A 21,604-nucleotide genomic window follows, 5' to 3' on the forward strand; every position below is an offset into this window, starting at 1 on the left:
TTTAAAACTTATGACTAGTAGGGGTGAATCGTCAACGAAAATACGTTGTTAAATAAAACACTGAAGTACATAAAACACATACTCACACGTGACATTGAGCTGAACATCAGGAGAGATGTGAGTGTGTCCGTCTACAGCACAGCTATATCTGCCTGAATCCTCTCTTCTGACTGACTGCAGCAGGAGTTCATTGTTTCTGTCTCTTCTCTCAGTCAATGGCTGTGAGTTTCTGTACCAGATGAATGTTGCTCTGTCAGTCAGAGCGCAGCTGCTTTTACATCTCAGAGTGACTGAATCTCCCTCTGTCACTCTCTTAGGAAACTCCACTTGAAGATCTGAACACAACACACACATTATATCTAGTGCTGCTGTCATACACTGATTATTATTCAACATAATGCACAGAAGAGATAAACCTCATCAAACTCACCTGTGACAGTAAGAGTCACTCCTGGTTTACCAATCCATTTGTCTTTATTAGTGATGAATCTGAAATAGTACATGTGTTCATCCTTCAGTGTCACATGACTCAGTCTGACGGTGCAGTTCTGCTGTTTATCTCCCAGATACTGAAGCCTCTGATTGTATTCAGGGTCCTCAGACAGATCTGGTGGCTCGAAACCGCTATCGTATTTGGTCCAGAACACTTTCATGATCTGATATCCAGTAGGGTATGTATAAGTGCATCTCATTATCACTGTTGAGTCCTTTAGTGCACAGATGTGTGAAGGACTGTAACTCACACCCCAATCAGCACCAGAAACCCCTGAAACACAGATTATAGGGATAGTTTACACACACACACAAAAAAATATTTTACAATTACCCTCATGTAGTTCCAAATCTTTACGCTGTTACTTTTTTCCCTGGAACACATGAACTGTCAACATTGCAACACAATTTAAATAATAGTTAGTGATTTACAGTACATAACTTGTACATTGATTTTTATCTTGATATGTTGTAGTTTGGAGGAAACAATGAAACATTTAGATGAACTTTAATTTTTTATTAAACTAAAGACTAAAATTTGCTTAATATTATATTTTTGACTCATACAAAAAATGTGAAAGGGGGTTCAAAAGGATGATTGACTAAAGTTAAAATGAACTTGTAGCTCACCGTGAAATGCAGGAATCATGAGCAGAAGTATCAGAGGAAGAGGAGGAGCCATTCTGACTGACATCACTGCAAGATCAACAAAATAATCAGGCTTGATTCCAGAATCAGATCACTGAAGGCGCTTCTGAAATTAGTTACAGTGCTCAAAGTGCTTGCACTCCTTGCATTATGTATCCCCATTATGTATTTAAACAAAAAAATGAATGTCCAATCTGTGGCAAGAGAGTATTGTTGGTGAATATACTTGGCATAATGTAGCGTGTGCACAACGCTCCTGCTCCTGTCTGCCTCGCTGCCTGCTGTGAGTGTGTTTGTGTGCTTCGGTGCGGTAAGCTCCGTCTTAGCCTTATATTTCTTTGTTTTGAACCATCATTTTACTACCATTTCTAGTTGTTTATACTACTACATTTTACCCAACATCTCAGATTAACCTGACATCGCTAGCTTTTGTTATTAGTACTACTAGCACAAAACGCTAGTAATTCGCTAGCCTGCTAACGCGCCACCCGTGCGCTCAGCTATTTTATTTATTTATTTTTCTCTCGTGCGTCCGCGCCTTTGAGTTCATAAAAAGCTCAGGTGAGTAAGAATCAGTCAACAAACACGGTGAGTAATGTCTTGTCCTGTTATTGTCACTTGCACTTCATGTCACATGTTTAGCATAGGCTTCTCTGTCGACAATATAGGATTTATATGTGATAAATGTAAGGAGACAGTTAGGTTGACAGAGAAGATTTCAGAATTAGAAACACGCATCCAAACTTTAATTGAGGATAGTAAGAGTGCTAGTGCTTTAGATGTTTTGGATGCGCATAGAATAGTGAACACTTTACATGGCGTGGTTCCGGCTGAAGTAGAGCCCGTGCAGCCGGGCAAATGGGTGACAGTGAGGGATCGCTATAGTCGCGGATCTAAAAACCACTCTTCCGTTCCGATTACCATAACAAATCGATTTGCCCCGCTCAGTGAAACACCCACTGAGAATGATTGTGCCCTAGTTATTGGCGATTCTATTACACGGAACGTGAAAATAGAGACACCAACCACCATAGTCACATGTTTGCCGGGAGCCAGAGCGCCTGACATCAAAGCAAATTTAAAAGTGCTGGCTAATGCTAATCGTAAATTCTCTAAGATCATTATTCATGTCGGCACTAATGATGTTCGACTCCGCCAGTCGGAGATCATCAAAATTAATATTAAAGAGGTGTGTGAACTTGCAAGTACGATGTCAAGGACTGTAATTTGCTCTGGCCCCCTTCCTGTTCGCAGGAGTGATGAGATAGTTAGTAGATTGTGTTCGCTCAATGGTTGGCTGTCTCGGTGGTGTCCGCTTAATAATATAGAATTCATAGACAATTGGAAAAGTTTTTGGGGCAAACCTGACCTGTTGAAAAGAGATGGTATTCATCCCTCCTGGGATGGTGCTGCTCTTCTCTCTAGTAATATGGCTCATAGTCTTAGAGCTCAAACATGACAATCTGGGGCTCAGGTCAGGAAGCAGACAGACTGGCTTAACCGACTGTCTGCTAGCGGCCTCACGTCACCAAGGTCAGATAAATCCCATCACATAGAGCCTCTTTCACCTAGCTATCATCATATAGAGACTGTGTCTGGTCCCCGAATTTGGAAATCCAAAAAACGTTTAAACCCAACTAAGGTTAAAAATTTAATTGATGTTCAACAAATAAAAAACAGCTATATTACAGATGAGCAAATGCTAAAGCTTGGGTTGCTGAATATTCGATCGCTTACTTCAAAAGCACTCGTTGTTAACGATATGATTTCAGATAATAACCTAGATGTGCTGTGTTTGACAGAAACCTGGCTAAAACCAAACGATTACATTACTTTAAATGAATCAACCCTGCAAGATTACTGTTATAAACATGAGCCTCGTCTGAAACGCAAAGGGGGTGGTGTTGCTGTAATTTATAGTAATAGTTTCAAAACCACTAAGAAATCAAGTTTTAAATATAATTCTTTTGAAGCATTGGTGCTTAATGTAAAAATATATAGTGTAAACGATAAATTACGTTTGAGATTTGTGCTGGCTGCTGTATACAGGCCACCAGGGCACCATACAGGCTTTATCAAAGAATTTGCGGACTTTCTATCAGAATTAATATTGACTGCAGATAAAGTACTAATTGTTGGTGATTTTAATATACACATCGATAATGAAAAAGATGCATTGGGATTGGCATTTAAAGACATTGTAAATTCAATTGGAGTTAGACAACACGTGTCAGGACCTACTCATCGTCGTAATCATACTCTAGATCTAATATTATCACACGGAATAGATGTTGATGCCGTTGAAATTCTGCAGCAGAGCGATGACATCTCAGATCATTACCTAGTCTCGTGTAATTTGCATTTAGCCAAGGCTGCAAAGCCGACTCCGTGTTTCAAATATGTGAGACCTATCACTTCTGCTACTAAAGATTGCTTTATTAATAATCTTCCTAATCAGTTTCATCATCTCAGCATCTCAGATAGCTTAGAAGAACTCGATATTACAACAGAAACGTTTAACTCTCTCTTTTCCAGCACTTTAGACACAGTTGCTCCGTTGCGCTTAAAGAAGATTAAAGAAAATAGTCCAACGCCGTGGTACAACGAGCACACTCGGGCCCTTAAGAGAGCAGCCAGAAAAATGGAGCGCAACTGGAAGAAAACAAAACTAGAGGTATTTCGCATTTCATGGAAAGAGAGCTCAATTACTTACAGAGAGGCTTTAAAAGCTGCTAGATCTGCTTATTTTTCAACTCTATTAGAAGAAAATAAACATAATCCTAGGTATTTATTTGAAACGGTGGCTAAACTAACGAAAAATAAAGCTTCAAGCACCGAAGTTTCCAAGCAACACAGCAGTAATGACTTTATGAACTTCTTCACTTATAAGATTGATAATATCAGGGACAAAATTATAACTATGCAACCGTCTATTACAGTATCGCATCAGGCAGTGCATTGTAGTCTCCCTGAGGAAAAATTTGATTCATTCGTTGTTATAGGAGAGGAAGAATTTACTAAACTCATTAAATCATCTAAATCTACAACATGTATGTTAGACCCTATGACGACTAAGCTACTGAAAGAGATGCTTCCAGAGGTCATAGATCCTCTTCTTAATATCATTAATTCGTCTTTGTCTCTGGGATACGTACCAAAAAACTTTAAGCTGGCTATGATTAAACCGCTTGTTAAAAAAACGCAACTTGATCCTTCAGAATTAGTCAATTACAGGCCGATCTCGAATCTACCTTTTCTGTCAAAGATATTAGAAAAGGCAGTATCCTCACAACTGTGTTCCTTTCTTGAAAGAAATGATATCTGCGAGGATTTCCAGTCAGGATTTAGACCGTACCATAGTACAGAAACAGCTCTCGTTAGAGTCACAAATGATTTGCTCTTATCATCCGATCGTGGTTGTATCTCGCTATTAGTGTTACTCGATCTTAGTGCTGCATTTGACACCATCGACCACAACGTTCTTTTAAATAGATTAGAACATTATGTTGGCATTACGGGAAATGCACTAGCATGGTTTAAATCATACTTATCTGACCGTTATCAATTTGTAGCAGTAAATGATGAGATGTCTCATCGATCACAAGTTCAGTATGGCGTACCACAAGGCTCAGTACTAGGACCGCTGCTGTTCACTCTGTACATGCTACCCTTAGGAGATATCATTAGGAAACATGGCATTAGCTTTCACTGTTATGCCGATGATACTCAGCTCTATATTTCTTCAAAACCTAACGAAACTTATCAATTCACAAAATTAACGGAATGCATAGCGGATATAAAAAATTGGATGACTTGTAATTTCCTACTTCTAAATTCTGAAAAAAACAGAGTTTCTAATTATTGGACAAAAAACTTCCTCACATAATAATCTAGAATACTGTCTAACACTCGATGGCTGCTCTGTTAAGTCTTCGTCGTCGGTTAGGAACCTAGGTGTGCTCTTTGATACCAATCTTTCATTTGAAATTCACGTGTCTAGTATCTGTAAAACTGCATTTTTCCATCTTAAAAATATATCTAAATTACGTCATATGCTCTCATTGACAAATGCGGAACAATTGGTTCATGCGTTCATGACCTCAAGGCTAGATTATTGTAATGCTCTGCTGGGTGGTTGCCCTGCACGCTTAATAAACAAACTACAGCTAGTTCAAAACGCAGCAGCTCGAGTTCTTACCAGAACCAGGAAGTATGACCATATTAGCCCAGTTCTGTCAAAACTGCATTGGCTCCCTATTAAACATCGCATCAATTTTAAAATATTGCTGATTACTTACAAAGCACTGAATGGTTTAGCTCCGCAGTACTTGAGCGAGCTCTTAACGCATTATAGTCCTTCACGTCTATTACGATCTCAAAATTCCGGCCAGTTGATAATACCTAGAATATCAAAATCGACTGCTGGCGGTAGATCCTTTTCCTATTTAGCACCAAAACTCTGGAACAGTCTTCCTACCATTGTCCGGGAAGCAGACACACTCTGTCAGTTCAAAGCTAGATTAAAGACACATCTCTTTGACCTAGCATTCACATAATACATTATAGACTTCTATAATTTAATGTTAGGCTGCATATAGTAGGTCAGCCGGAACCGGGAACACTTCCCAAAAATCCTGATGTACTCGTTACATCATGAGAAGAATGGCATCTATGCTAATTTTAGTGTCTGTGTTTATCCCGAGGTTTTCCTGCAGCCTGCCGGATCCAGGCCGTATCCAGATCTGACGAAGGACCTTCGCCTGGACCGATGACAACGCAGTGCTGAAGTGCCAACTAGTCTCTCCCTATGGAGGATCCCTCTACCACTATACAGATAAGGCGTTGTCGGGAAAATTCGTCTCGCGGTCCTACCCCAAAGCAACAAATAAAATATAATTCCTTATCAAAATTTATAGGGAAAGACAAGTATTTTGTTTAGGCTTGGCTTGTAGGGAATTCCAAACCTGCGTATATTCAAACGCACATAACTATAGAACCCATTCTAAATGCGCATGTGAACGCCATCAGCGTTCCTCACAGGATCGCGTTTAAAGTCTGTGTAGAGAGAATGGTGTCGTCTTAGCGGCCCCTAATTTAATAACAAATGATCATTGCGACAGAAGCAAATCAATTAAAACTAACTTTAGATGGAAATAACTTAACTCTGCTATAAAGCCAAAACAATCTCTGTTACCTTAAATTATACGCTTATCTCTGTAAAGCTGCTTTGAAACAATCTACATTGTTAAAAGCGCTATATAAATGAAGATGACTTGACTTGACTTGACACATTGCTTCTCTCACCAACACACAGACGCAGCAGTTCACATTTTTGCAAACCATACATAATTACAAGGAAAAATATTACCACACAAAGGAAATCATTGTTGAGTCCATGAAGATGTGAAAAAATAGGCATAAATCTAGCTTACACATTTACCCAAATTATCATACGCCTGTTTAACCGAAGCTTATTTGGGTGGGTTTCTCCCGTCCCCATTCAATGTCACTTCTCTGTGTTTTACGGCCCTGACGAGAATGTTGGTCTCCTCGGCTGTGAACCGCTGATGGCAAATCCACCGTTATAATAGAAATCCGCCATGGAACAAGCGTGCCTGCTCTTAAAGGGAATGAGAGATGTCGCTCTGATTGGTTTATTTCACGTTACGCCCAAACCACACCTATGAATAATGAAGCTACTTCAGACCAACACATTTTAGATTTGCGTCGGGCGCAAGAGTCATTTATCCCGCCGGTATAATAGCAACAGTGCCCGAGATCCACCCACAAAGTTACTTGCGTTTCGCGTTTGATACTTGCGTTTCAGATCGTTAAAATAGGGCCCTAAAGCAATATTAGTGCAATAAAAATTGGGGTGTAACGATACTCGTATTCGTATTGAACCGTTCGGTACAAGGCTTTTGGTATGCATTACAAACCGAACGAACCGCTGGAATGGTTGGAACTGAACGAATGGGTTGGAGCATTTTTCCTGCAGACCAAAATTACGTTATTTCAAATGTAGGCGCATGGCAAGCGCGCTCATAATGTAAGAGATGCTGGCGCGACCACAACATTGCCCAACATCAAATGACAAACGCAATGAAAGTGGAACGAAACTGCGTTACTCGTTATTTTGTGCTTCACGGACCATTTATAAGTTATCAGACCAATGCAGCGCAAGCCGATCTTGATCAAGCGACACTGTTATTACACAGCGCTAAGAGATCCAGTACAGAACGTATTTGAATTCGCCACTGAAGTAATAACATTGCTGCGAGATCTAGTGAGAAGCATTCACATTCTCCGTTATTAACGGATCAAACAGAACTGACGTGGAAACCAGGAAGAAACAAACCTTGTGCTTTCAAGTAACGTTGGTTTTATTTCGACATTATGAATAAAATTGCTGCCCTCAAATGTTAATCTGAAATAAAATAAACCTTTGTTTATTACTACTACAATATTACATTTCTTTTCTTTTTTTTATAAGGAGCTGTATTTGTTTTATATGCTCCAAAGAAGAGTCAAGTATAGCTCCATCATTGCTCAAAGTAAAAAAAAAATCATAATTTATGATGTTAGTGTCACAGGTCGGGGTGGACTTCCCTCCCCTTCGCAACGTACCACCTCGAGGAGTTACCCAGAGACACGACAGACCAGACAAGATATTGATCAAAAACGTATATTTTATTTAGTTAAAAACAAGTCCAATCTCCACTTAAATCCAGCAGGTCGCGTGGGTAGTTCACCCAACAGTTCCTCTCGACCAGAGGTAAACGATGGAGCAAGCACTGATGGGGTTTCGCACAGTGGTTCCTCTTCAGCCGGACGTAAGTAATGGGGCGGGTACTGGTAGGGGTTTCGCACAGCAACTCCTCTTCGGCTGGAGGTAAGTAATGGCTCAGGCACTGGCAAGGGTTTACACAGCAACTCCTCTTCGGCTGGAGGTAAGTAATGGCCCAGGCACTGGCAGGGATTTGCACAGCAACTCCTCTTCGGCTGGAGGTAAGTAATGGCTCAGGCACTGGCAAGGGTTTACACTGCAACTCCTCTTCGGCTGGAGGTAAGTAATGGCCCAGGCACTGGCAGGGATTTGCACAGCAACTCCTCTTCGGCTGGAGGTAAGTAATGGCTCAGGCACTGGCAGGGATTTGCACAGCAACTCCTCTTCGGCTGGAAGTAAGTAATGGCTCAGGCACTGGCAGGGATTTGCACAGCAACTCCTCTTCGGCTGGAGGTAAGTAATGGCTCAGGCACTGGCAGGGGTTTACACCGCGACTCCTCTTCGGCTGGAGGTAAGTACTGGAGCACGTGCTAGTGGGAAATTGACAGCAAAGGAAGGGGATTACTCGTCTCACAGGACAACATCAATTATTTGAGTGTCGCCTCTCTTTGGGATAGAGGGGAGGATCGGGCAGGGGAAGCGTCAACCGCGCTCCAGCACTTCGTCGCAGATGACCACCGAGGAACTCTCTCGTTCCCTCCACGGGACACACTCACTAGCTGGGGGCAGCTCCCCCTCCACAACCGTCGAGTCGCAACAGTCGCTCTCTTCCCCACAGAACGGTGTTGGCCACTTCCACTAACAGGGCAGTCCTCAGAGCAGCGATGGCAGTATTCGATAGCAGAGGGCAGTTTATTTATGTTCAAAGAACCACAGAAATGAATACAGGTTTCAATCGTCAACAGCTGAGCCTTCTCCCCACAGGACAGCGACAACAGCATTCAATAGCAGAGGGCAGTTTCTCTATGTTCACAGAACAATCGTGATGAATGGAAGACTTGACATTCAGCAACTGAATCTTCTTACCGCAAAGCAGCGATGGCAGTATTTAATGGCAGAGGGCAGTCTCTCTATGTTCACAGAACCACAGAAGTGAATGTGATCAGTGAATCGACAACAACAGATTTCCTCCAGTCTGCGTCCGCCCAAAAGACTTCTTACCCCAAAACTCCAGCACAAAACTTAGACTTCGCTGCCAGACTGCACAAAAGAACTTTTCAAAAGGACCACACTTCCTGCCCATCAACCGGATCCTTTTATAATCCCCCTCGTGGCTCAATCTCTGCTCATCGCCCAGCTGTCACTCGTTTTCCTAATCAGCGAGCTCCGTCAGACTGTTTACACAGGAAGACCCGGAACCGTTCCGGTGTTACATCGAACTTGCTCCCCCTGGAAACAAGTATAGAGCGGGGCAGTTCCACTTAATCGTCACCCCGTGACATTAGTTTGGATTAAAAAAAATCAAGGACATTTTTCTGGCATTACTTTTTTTTTTTTTTTGCTGTATCGAAAACGTACTGAACCGTCACACCAGTGTATCATATCGAACCGAACCGTGAATTTTGTGAACCGTTACACCCCTAAATAAAAAGTATTGCAACTGTTCAGATCTGATTTGTGTTGCCAGTGGCACTCTTTTATTTTCCGGAATATCCACATTGCACTGTAAAACTTTGACCTGTAAATTAATGGTAAAATAATTTAGAGTTCTTTGCTATAATCTACGGTATGTTACTGTTTTAATTGAAAATGGTATGTTACTGTCAGAATATGGCCATTTTTTTACTGCAAGGTTTAACTGTGTGGTTACTATAGCAATGATGTTGTGTTGGTATAAGCCAAAAAACAGCAACCGCAACATAGAGGGGTTTACAGTAAAGATGTAGTCTTATTTACAACATGACAACATGTAGTTGCCGGCTGAACTACAAATACTTTATAGGTACACTATAATAGTCACGAAGATAGTCTTGTGGGTTAAGATTATTGTAGGATTATCCTTGAACAGTCCATTTCATATTAACCCAACACCACATTCCACAGTTCGGAACGATTCCCCAGTGAATCATTAGTAAGTCATAAAACACAGTCATGGTGCCGAGATGGCTAAAGGAGATGTCACCCCCCTTTCCCGTGTTGTGCGTGTCTTATCTCAAACCAGCGATGCCAGGACAGCAGGAAAAGATTCCTCTTTGTTCCACAAACTTAAGACCAAATGGCCAAGAAACCCTGTGGTGACCCCAATGCATAAATCCACAGCCTTATCAGGAAACGAAGGATGCTAAAGCATTCTTATGGCCCAGAATCACCACAAACCCTAAACCAGAGGACACCCCCCTTTCTGCAGTTGTAAATTCCAGAGACTTTTGTCTCCAAAACCAATAGACTGAAATTAACCCACTTGTGGTTTAATACAAACAACGATCTCAAAATTGCTTCCAATAAGCTGAATTGATCACCAGTATTTACCTCACATATATCTTAAGTATCATGTATATTTTATGTAACCTGTGGAGTTCTTTCTGTGTGTTTAACTTTCATTACAGCCTATTTGTAAGGTTTTCTACCTCAGTTATAGGAACTAATCACCAGAAGTTGCCTCATACATGTGTATTCTCTGTATTATGTATGCTGTATATTACTGAAGTTAATTTTGTGTGTTAAACACTTATAACAGCAAAATCCTTATTTAGTTCCACCTCCACTATGGGAAGTATATGTATTTTGGTACCTACTTGATGGGTAAATGATTTCTAGAATGTTGATATAAAGTAGATGTGTGTAGGATGCACCATATTTAAACTATTAAGTTTACTTATTAAAGCGTTTAACTAAACTCTCAGGAGTTTGGGCACACGTGATCATGTGGACTTTACGCTAATTACATGCAAGAACCGGAAAACGGGGCGTAGGTCCCGCCCAAGACAATATCTGATTGGCTGTCGCACTAGGAAGGACGGGTCAGATGGACACGCTTATAACCCAATGACAAGCAGCTATGAGTTGCTTTTTGCCTTGCTTTTTGCCTTGCTTTTTGCCTGCCTTGTGCCTCGCTTTTGCAGTGACTTTTGCTCTTGCTGACCTTTCCATTGTCCAGCGTGTATGCTTACATACTCTTCAAACCACCAAGAGCTCACGCAAAACTCATCAACTCTTCCGTAAGATCCTTCGTTGAACTTCGTCAAAGAAACCCCTCTCAGAGTCGCTCCAGACTCAGAGGAAACTAGGGCTGTCAAAATTGCTCAAAAATTGACGTTCGAATATTCCCTCTAAAAAACACTCGAATATTCGAACTATTCGAACATCTGTTTGCGCATTTTGTCAATGACGCGCATTACTTCAATAACAGGACAAATTAATACAAAGAGACATAACTACTTGTATATGTAGTAAATTTAAGTTTAAACATATTTGACAATGTATTACCAACACAAAACCAAGTAAATAAACTAATGGCCAAGACCACAGACCTCACTCTCGCTCACTCGCTCACTCGCAGGCACTCTCTCTCTCTCTCTCTCTCTCTCTCTCTCTCTCTCTCTCTCTCTCTCTCTCTCTCCCTCTCTCCCTCTCTCCCTCTCTCTCTCTCTCTCGCCCTCGCGCTCACGCTGTCTCTGCGCATAACGGTTTAAATTAACAACAACAATAAGCACATGTTGAGTGCTGATCAAGAGTTTTGTGCGAGCAATTTAAGGTCGCGACTCTTGTCCCAAATATAGCAGGCTTTATTCAGTGATTGAAACAAATTTATTAACATTAATTGAAGTTTTACAGTATAGAACCGACATTGAACGCTCCGAGCGAGCTGTGCTGTGGTAAACATGGAACTTTTCTGTTTAACGTTAAATAAAATGAGGCACACAATTCCGAGAAATGTGACAAAGAAATTTTACCCTGAGGTTCATAAAAAATAAAGTGCTATTAAAAAAGAAAAAGGCTACTTACATTCTTGGTGCTTGTATTAAAAAAAGGAAAAACTGACTGCAATTTATTCCATTGTCTTTTTAGTGCACTGTCAATTTTCAGCAGTGACGCTGTGCTAGACAGTGCGACTCGTGTGACCTGTCCCTCAGGCAGCGCGTGCGCCCACTCGCAAAGCAGACAGCCGCGCCTCTGCTTCCGCGGGCGTGTTTTTCCATATTCGAAATTCACATTCGAATATTAATTTTCACGTTCGAATTCCTGTTTTTTAAAACTATTCGAATATATATTCGAATTTAGAATATTCGTTGACAGCCCTAGAGGAAACTCCGTTGCATAGCAACACGCAATCCAGGAAATCCCGCGAACGAAGCGCCACCCGGCAAAGCCAACCAACCACTCACCATCGAGTGCTGTCCCTCAGAACGCATCATCAACCGACTGCCAGCCAATCAGCGCCGAAGAGATTCCCTCTCCAGCAACTTCGTCACAGGGAACGCACGCGCTCAGGAGCATCTAAACGCAAGTACACAATTCTCCTAATTCTGGCTGAAGTGAACTGGTGCAAATCTTATTAAGAAAACGAACTAAGATTAAAGTGCTAGTAGGTTGATTCTCTCAGGTTGCGGTCAAGAAATAGTGTCTAACGCTAGACATTTGGGACTCCATTCACCCTCCGTTAATAACATCATAATAACATCTGTCACTGTTTGAATGAATGTTTGTGTGTTTTCGTGTTAGTTTAGTTTGTGTGTATTAGAGTAGTTCAATAAAGTCTTGGTTGATTTTACATACAAGCGTCTTGTGCTGTGTGCTTACAAGTTACTGCCTTAAACTGTAGATTTTGCTACCTTGCTCATATTAATCAGTTATCATAACTTTATGATATTATTACCGTAGGCCACGGGATAATATTCTGTCTAGAATTGATAAAATACCCTAATCTCAATTTATCGGTGGACGAATAGTTGATAAAGTGTTAAATATTAATTCTGAATAATTTGCATAATAATTCGGTTCTTATTCCCTGTAATTCAATCCCCTTTGAGTTATATTGATCTTAATTCCCTTATTAATCTTACATTATACAGTAAGAAGTAATGACACCAACTATGAAAAACAGCATATGTTGGTCTTCGTAATAAGCTTCGTAACAAGGATATTTACTCACTGAGCTGGAAAAATCATATAACATATTTAAATCAACAACAGCATATTATCTCATAAAATCAGAACAATTAGTACAAATGTGTGTGAATACGTACAGTATTCACACAGACAAACTGGGTTTAGTTTTCACACGTTTACTCCAGTGAATATTTCTAAAGGTAGATTTCGTTTTAAAAGTAACTTTCTGTATAGAGACACAGCTTAAAGACTTGGGCATGGCCCGTGCTAGGAAGGGGCTAGCAGTTGCTTCAGCACCCCCGTTAAAGACCAAAGCACTTCCATAACACCCTCACACATTGTTTTCTGGAAGTAATAATATACAGGCTGGGTGTTATATTTAATAAGTTGATAATAAAAGCAACAAATGAAATAAAATAAAAGCATTTGACTCATTACACATGCATGACGTGGTTTGCAGCTACTGTCACACTTTTTGTAATGTTATAGCATGCAAACCCACTAGAACTTTTGACCTTAAACCTTATAGTGACTGTGTGACAACTAGCCCCAGTCTCCCCTATAACATATTTGAATTTAAAGATTGATTAGTAAATGATGCTCTTACCCGTTTCACCAAAACTCCAATGACGAATGAACAGGCTGAAACCAGCATTGGGTTTTTATGTGGTCAGCATTTTATATTTAATATGAGGATATGAAACTTCATAGTGCTGACACCGGAAGCAAAGTTTAAACAGTGACATAGCAACATCAGAGAAAACATTAGACTAAAGTAATAAAACAAAAGTTAAACTGGATAAACTTTATGTCAGTCTATAGAGATGCTCATGAGCATGTTTTTAAACATTCATATTTAACCAGTTCCTATAGGACCAAGAACATACACAGCAAAAACTCCCGTGTAAACGAACTCTCCTGGGAGTTTATATGGCTCCAGACTCAAGAGTGTTAAAGTGTTAAAATATGAATGTTAAATTAACACTCAAGAGTGTTAAAGTTAATGAGCTAATTAAGTGATTGATTGATTGAGTGATGATTGACCATTATTGAAGACACCTGAGTTGGGCTCTTGACCCTTAAATCATTAACTTTAGATTTTGTTTGGCTGTTGTTTCTGGGTTGTAACTCTCGTATTAACAAAGAGAAAAGTTGATCAGGTGGTGTTGGTTATGTTTTGACATAATTATCATTTGACCTGAATCACAAATCTCATTTAGAGAGTTATGTCTACCTTGTTGATTACAGCAGCCCTGTTGCTTGATTGTGCATTTGATGAACCTTGATTCCTCGTTCCTCACCTCCTCTCGGTGCAATTACGGTGTTTTTCTCGGCTCGCTTTACTTTGGCTCTGTTCCTGCCAAACTTTGAATTCGTTAATTACTTATATCTGGTAATAATATATAGTATTATAAATATATATATATATATATATATATATCGTTTTTTTCGGAAAATGTTTCATTATGTACATTTCCGACGGATTTGCACGTCAGGACCGCTGCGGGCCTCCACCAGAGTTTCCTCTGGCTTCGCCCTGCCCAGGCATAGTTCACCATCTTTCGGGGTACCATTACGCGCGCTCTCGCTCCACCTCCCCAGCGGACCAGGTGAGACGGGCAGGTGGTGCATCCCCCTCCAGGGAGGGGGGATCCCACCTGAGCCGGCAGGCAGCGGCCTTCACCTTCATTGCGCCGTGGGGGCTCGTAGACACCCTCTGACTCGTGCATGCGTTAGACTCCTTGGTCCGTGTTTCAAGATGGGTCAGATGGGTGGCCGACATCGCCGCGGACCTCGAGCGCCCGTTTCAGCGTTTCTCTGAGGACATCTGCTGGTCAAATGCATGTAAATGCAAAGATAAGACCCAGGAACAAGCTAAATAATACAACACAATTTATTGATAATATCTGAAAAATCCTTCAACACACACAGTAAATTCCCCAGTGTTAAATCAACACTGCTCAGAGCACATATGGTCCCACTCTATATGGTGTTAAAGTAACACTGAAGCAGTGTTAAAGTTAATGAGACAATTAAGTGATTAATTGAGTGATGATTGAGCATTATTGAAGACACCTGATGATAACAAGCAGAATCTCTGAAGGAGAAAATCTCAAATTGTAAGCCACCGTTATGGTGATGGGTGTTTGCTTTAGTTGGGCTCTTGACCCTTAAATTATTAACTTTAATTTTTGTTTGGCTGTTGTATCTGAGTTATAACTGCCAGATGAACAAAGAAAAAAAGAAATCTGATGGTGTTGGTTATGTTATGACAATCATCATTTGAACTTTTTGACTTATGTTGTTGGTTACAGCATAACTGTGATTCTGCATAAATATCCAGAATTTTAGATATAATATAAAGCATTTCTTAAAAGTTTTTTTTTTTTTCTAAATCTTTCTTTTAGGCACACACAGACATAAAGATTCAGTCCATGCATCTCAACAATGGTAACGAGCAGAATATTCAATTAGGAAAAGTAAATTACATAGACAATTTAGATCATAATTTATTCATACCGCAATGCATGATGGGAGCCATTAATGAGTTGTGATTGGTGGCAGCCACTGCAACATGCTTTATTATTGTCACCATTGTTGAGATTCACTGGCTGATTATTGATGTCTGTGTTTCTAAATAACAGAACAATGTTTATTAAATATATTGGATTATAAGAAAAATGCTGATAATCATATGCTGTAGAATCACAGAGCTGCTGCTAACAAGTTACACCAAAGTATCTCAATAAGTTTCATTTTTCAGATCACAGCATGCTTACGTCAAAACATAACCAACACTATCAAATCACACTTTTTCTTTGTTCATTTGACTGTTATAAATCAATAACAGCAGACAAACAAAGTCTAAAGTTAATAATATACAGTAAGGGTCAAGAGCCCAACTAAAGCAAACACCCATCACCATAACGGTGGCTTACAATTTGAGATTTTCTCCTTCAGTGATTCTGCTTATTAACATCAGGTGTCTTCAATAATGCTCAATCAATCACTCAATTAATCACTTAATTATCTCATTAACTTTAACACTGCTTCAGTGTTACTTTAACACCATGTAGAGTGGGACCATATGTGCTCTGAGCAGTGTTAGTTTAACACTGGGGAATTTACTGTGCACTGATGGATATTTTAAAGACTATAGAACTTAATATACAAGAGAAGTCTTTCATGATTAATATTAGTGTTTTATTTGTGTTTTAATTTTAAATTAATCTTACTTATATGTAGCAGGATGCAGTTGACTGGCTCATGCCTCCCTAAGTGACGCTTAATTTGCTGCAGCTGAGAGTGGTTCTGGGCAGTTAACTTTGAGCCAATCGCAAGGGCTACACCCCTTTATAAACTGGGACTTTTCTCTTGACAAATGATGTCACCGGTATGCGACTTGTCTTGTTTACCTGCCCAGCGACCTGATGTCTGCCTGGTTATCTGTCTACCGTAGCGCCGCAGGTATGGTTAGCTTTGTTCTCATTCCACTTGTTAACTCTATAACGTGGGCTTATAGGGAATGTTTTGTGCTATAGAATCCCCAGTGCGGCAGCAGCCCTTTCACCAGCTGAGTGTGCGCCCTGCGATCAGCGATCAGAGCTCAGGGCCTGTGACGTAACGCTGTTAATCATAGGTATGTTGCTATACTGAGTAATAGTTGAATGGTTAATGTGGGACATATTTGTAAATGGACATCCTGTGCATTTTAGGGAGTGCTATTTAACCCGGGGTGCGGCCGCCAGTTGGCTACATTGACGCTGAACATCTGCTGCTTTGCTTATACTCTTCATGTTACATGTTCACGGATTTACGTCGTACCCGACTGCCTTTTCACACTGGACCAAGGAGTATTGAACTTAATAATTAGCTCAAGTTAACAGGCGACTGGCTAGCATGTTACATCGTTGCCTGTTTAACACTGTTTGATCCTTCTTCCTGTCTTTGTTGTGAATCAGTGTTTGAGAGTGTTTGATGGACTGACACCATTTTGATTTTGTTTTGTTTATTTCTTTTAACTCTTGTATGGAGGCCTTTTCTTGCTGCTGATATCCAAGAGGATTGGCCTAATTGTGATTTCTTTTTGACCTTTCTATGTGATTTTTGTCCAGGTTTGATTGTTTATTTTTGATTTATTGTGTGATTGAGTCTCTGTTCATATTGCTAACCCTATCACCTTGGGCTTTAGAATGGGTGGCTTATTAGACATTGTGTATTGTAATTTTTGTGTGTAATTTCATTTAACTTCCATTGTCTGACCATTGTCCAGGTGTTGAGAACTGCCAGTGGGAGCAGTGCCCCTTGCGGTGGCGGGTCCCTTGGTGTGCTGTGGCTGCGTGTTCACCAAGTGTGGTCATTTCTCTTGCGGTGTATGTGAAATTTGACACGTGTGATTGGGGTGTTTTTCATGGATGCTCATTGCACGAGCCACTAGCCTCCCACTATTAAGATTCCGCCCTATTGTCCTTCTCTCTCGTGTGTGCGTTGCGAATTGAGTATAGTGAGTGGAGTGAATATTGAGTGTTTTGTTATTTGATTTGGTGTACAGTGCATGTTGTTTATTATGAAATCTCAATCATTGTTGGAGTGAAAATAAAAATGTCTATTTTTGTACTGGACCACTGTCTCTGGCTATCCATCAATGAACTTGAGTGCCTGGTTAGAACAAAATAGTTAATTCTTTGGGTGTAAGTCCCATTGTGGCGTAGTCCGCAAACTGCTTGGGCCTAAGCCCTGAAATGTGTATCCTTTCATGCCACATATACAATATTTATGTTGGATTTGTGTAATTGTAATTATTGATTATATCTTATAGTATCTATGAAACATCTGTATATTGAGTGTTTAAGGTTTTTTTTAAACCCCTGATGTGTAAAAACCCACAACATTTTCAGCTCAGGTGTTTGCTCATCGCCCTCTAGCCTCAAAGCATCAGAATTTCAAAACATGGTTTGAAACAATATAAGCCAGTTTAATACACGCTCTAAAGCACTCATTCAAAACAGAAGGTTGAATGGCTTGTGTACCTTTTTAAAATTTAATGTGTTTTTAAAAAGGAATAAAGTTAAAACCATTTAATAAACTGCTATATATTATCGGGCATGATTTACTCACACAAGTCCTTTAAAGCAACAGCTCAGTGGTAAACCCATTTATTAATGAACATAAACCATTACTTTCTACAAAAGCAATGAGAAACATCACTTCCCTGCAGAATGGACACTCTAAAGGTGTGTTCACACACAAAGTTCTTCATTTTCATTGGTAGTTGTGATGTGGGCGTGTCCAATGATGCAACACAAGTTGAGTAAAGTTTAACTTGTGCTTCATCTTAGCGCTGCGTCTTGGCATGTATTGTTATTGTTAAGGGAAACACATTAGCTGAGATCGGAAAACATTTTTAAAAACCACATGAATAAAGCAAACACTTCAATGGTACAAATAGTCTTTCTCACATATTTTAACAATTTGATTACTGTTGGTGAGATTGCTCATTGCTCATATAGTATAGATTGAAAAGAATGAATGTAAAGACTGTATAGTATCTATTGAGTCAGAGTGATGGGAGTTTCTCCTTGAGAAGACTTGAAGAGCTACTGAAGAGACAGATTCTCATATTCAGAAGAGCCAGACTGGTGAACAGCAGGATCCGAGACAGACTGTGTGAAAGACAGAGAGATTATTACCTACATTTTGAATGAACAAACTGTTTTGCAATTTGCACATGTAGTTTTCAACATTTCTCTTACTGTGAGTGTGTCGTAGAGGTCAGACGATCTGGACTTGAGCTCAAGAGCTGCATATGTGTTTGCACTGGGATCATCGCTCTACAGGGAAACATACTCCGTTATTATAGCGCAACCACAGTTCCCTGAGATAACGGGAACGAGTACTGCATCGCTGGACACAATGGGAAATCTCCTTTTTCTCTGATTTACTGCAGTTTTAATAAAATCACGCAGTTAAACTGCACGAGCCAATGGGCAGGGCCAGCCCTCTATATAAGCATGCATTCTGCCCATAGGAATCAGGTTAATTTGACTGAAGCGACGATACGGCAAGTGACACAGTACTCGTTCCCGTTATCTCAGGGAACCAAGGTTACGCTTGTAACAGAGTACGTTGCGTATCGATACGGCTCACTCGTATTGCGTCGCTAGACTTAGAACTGTGGAATGTCAGATAGTCAGTCTATGGCCCAGGCCTAGGGCGCTTGAATAAGGGCCCAAGAGTGCCAAGGCTAAACAGGGCTGAAGTAACTTCTGAAAAGCCCTTTATTGAAATGTTATTTTCTTTAATGTGTTGTGTTACAGAGAAACAAGTAATTCGATAATGTTCGATAAAGTTAATGTTGTAAATACATTGGAAGGTAAGAAAAGATTCAGAGTTAATTCAATTTTGCCGGAGCTTGCAGCCAGTACTCCTGTCTTTTCCACTTTATTTCGATAACTTTGCAACTACATGTCAACTAACTCGTATTAATAGACTGTAGTAGACTGTCAGTAGACTGTTAGCTTATGGTTGTGTTAGGGTTCGGGTTAGTAGAATAAGTTGACTTGTAGTTGCCAAGTTACTTATAGTCAGTAGAATATCTGTTTGGAGAACATCAGAATAAAGAGTTATCAGATATTAAGCAGACAGTCTACACAGCAAAAACTCCAGTGTTAAATTAACACTCCTGGGAGTATATGTGACCAGTCACGGAAAGTAGGGACACAAGTCGGTTCTGGGGCATTTTGAGTTATTCACAGATTCTGAAAGTGTAGTTTCCAAGCTTTCCAACGATGTGTAACACATGGAAATCTGATAATATTTGGAGAAGTTGTGGCCATTTGAAGGTAGGCACTCAAAAAAGCTCAAAGGGGAGAAAACAGCCTCTAAAGATTGTTCAGTTCTCACCTCACTCTCCTGCAGGGAGTGACAATAGGGCTCATTTACATATTTAGATAAGCCATACCCCCTGTAAAGCTCCCCCCTGTAAAGCTGTAAAGCACATGGGGGAGCAAAAAGGTCAGGAAAATGTGAAAAAGTTTGCAAACAGGTAATATATAAATAAATGTCTCTTAGCATCTACCGATAAAACTGTATAGGCAACTCTTATGTAGGCCTACACTGAATAAAAAATAAGATAAACTCTAGACAATGTTCAAATCAAAAACAGGATGTGCTATGTGAGATATATATATATATATATATGTGTGTGTGTGTGTGTGTGTGACCCGTCACGGAAACCAGGGACTCAAGTCGGCAGCTCAACTTTCGAGCAAAATGAGAAAGAAGCTTTTTTTTTCAAAATTGGTGATTTTCGTTTTTTTGCAGAATCTGTTAGCCCTTATGTGCTGTTGGGGATGTTTTCATCCACTATGGGGTATTTTTGAGTCTAAATTTGGCCATAACTTTTTCTGTGTTTCAGCAAATGGAATGATTTTTGGTGACAAATCTTATTTTGACACATATTTTGAGAAAATGCTTTGAAATTTTTCAAAAACTCAACAGTACACTGTGGGCAAATTTACTACCCTTTCGTTATGTTTGTGGCTGAAAACAGCCACTACTTTAAACTGCTGTAAAAATTTATCAGATAAATATTTTTTTCAATTTTTTTTGCATAAATCTATTAATCAACCTCAGTCCTGCTCAAAAATACTAAATGTTTAAAAAAAAATTCAGGATTTTAACTCTTTAATTGCCAAATTTGTAAATGATGTCACTGATTTGGGAAAAAAACACACAAAATGACACATTTTCAATATAAAATGTGATTGTGGACTGGATTTTTTTTTACCTTTTATCACAGTCTTGGACATGTCAAAGATTAGAAACAACATTGGTTTTGATGCATTGTTAGTTTTTGTGCAGCATCAGATTTTAACTTTTTCTCCCTCATTTACTGTTCGTGGCTGTTTTTGCCCCATTGACTTCCATTATAACCATATTTTTTGATTGCAAAGCCATGACACCATATAATCATGCATTTTTGATTGTTGGTGGTTTTCCCTGTTGGGAAGAGGTAAAATTTGTAATTTTTACTGTTGATAACCGGGTGGCACCATTTACCCTTTAGATAGGCCTGTGCCAAAAAAAGCTTAGTTTCTGGCTTTTACATGGAGTTATATGGAGTATAACAGCATAATAAAGTGTGTGTTTGTGTGTGTGTGTGTGTGTGTGTGTGTGTGTGTGTGTGTGTGTGTGTGTGTGTGTGTGTGTGTGTGAACTCACCTTGATGCATCTAAGAAAATCAAAATATGCACCTCAGCTCTCAGAACTGCATGGAGTAAACAAAAACAAAGTAAGTGTATTTATGCATCTGCTGCCTTTTGATGGTGAGAAATGCAGACTAAACAAAAACAAAGCAAGTGGATTTAAACGCGTGCATGCAAGCCTGCTGGTCATTTGATGGTGAGAAGAGCAGCCAGCAACATGAGAAAGGGCTTGACTTGTAGTGAAGTTTTAGAGATGATTATGCAGCCTGACCCTTCCAGCGAGCTGCAGGATGTTTCGTCTTCTCCCTCTGACACCACAGACTCAGGAGAGTCAGATCCTGATTTGGATGTGGCACCCTCATCATCCTCTCTAGCTTCCACTGAAGGCGAGGAGGATTCGGAGGATCCTGGATCTGGGTGG

The 21,604-nt window shown here is 40.0% G+C and overlaps 1 protein-coding gene across 1 annotated transcript in view; it reads right to left on the minus strand.

Moving 5' to 3' along the window:
- LOC308688262 (B-cell receptor CD22-like) overlaps nt 1–13,619 on the minus strand; it is a 50,847-nt gene extending 37,228 nt beyond the window's left edge. Inside the window, exons 1-4 of the mRNA XM_081361219.1 lie at nt 13,584–13,619; nt 1,123–1,188; nt 431–766; nt 87–335 (exon numbers count right to left, since the gene is read on the minus strand). Of these exons, the coding sequence (XP_081217345.1) occupies nt 87–335; nt 431–766; nt 1,123–1,186 (649 nt within the window). The 5' untranslated portion in view covers nt 1,187–1,188; nt 13,584–13,619. The remainder of the gene's footprint in view (nt 1–86; nt 336–430; nt 767–1,122; nt 1,189–13,583) is intronic.
- Between the last annotated feature and the right edge of the window lie 7,985 nt (nt 13,620–21,604).

This window comes from Scardinius erythrophthalmus (assembly GCF_964197995.2).
Source record: "Scardinius erythrophthalmus genome assembly, chromosome: 3".
In the NCBI taxonomy this organism is placed as follows: Eukaryota; Metazoa; Chordata; class Actinopteri; order Cypriniformes; family Leuciscidae; genus Scardinius; species Scardinius erythrophthalmus.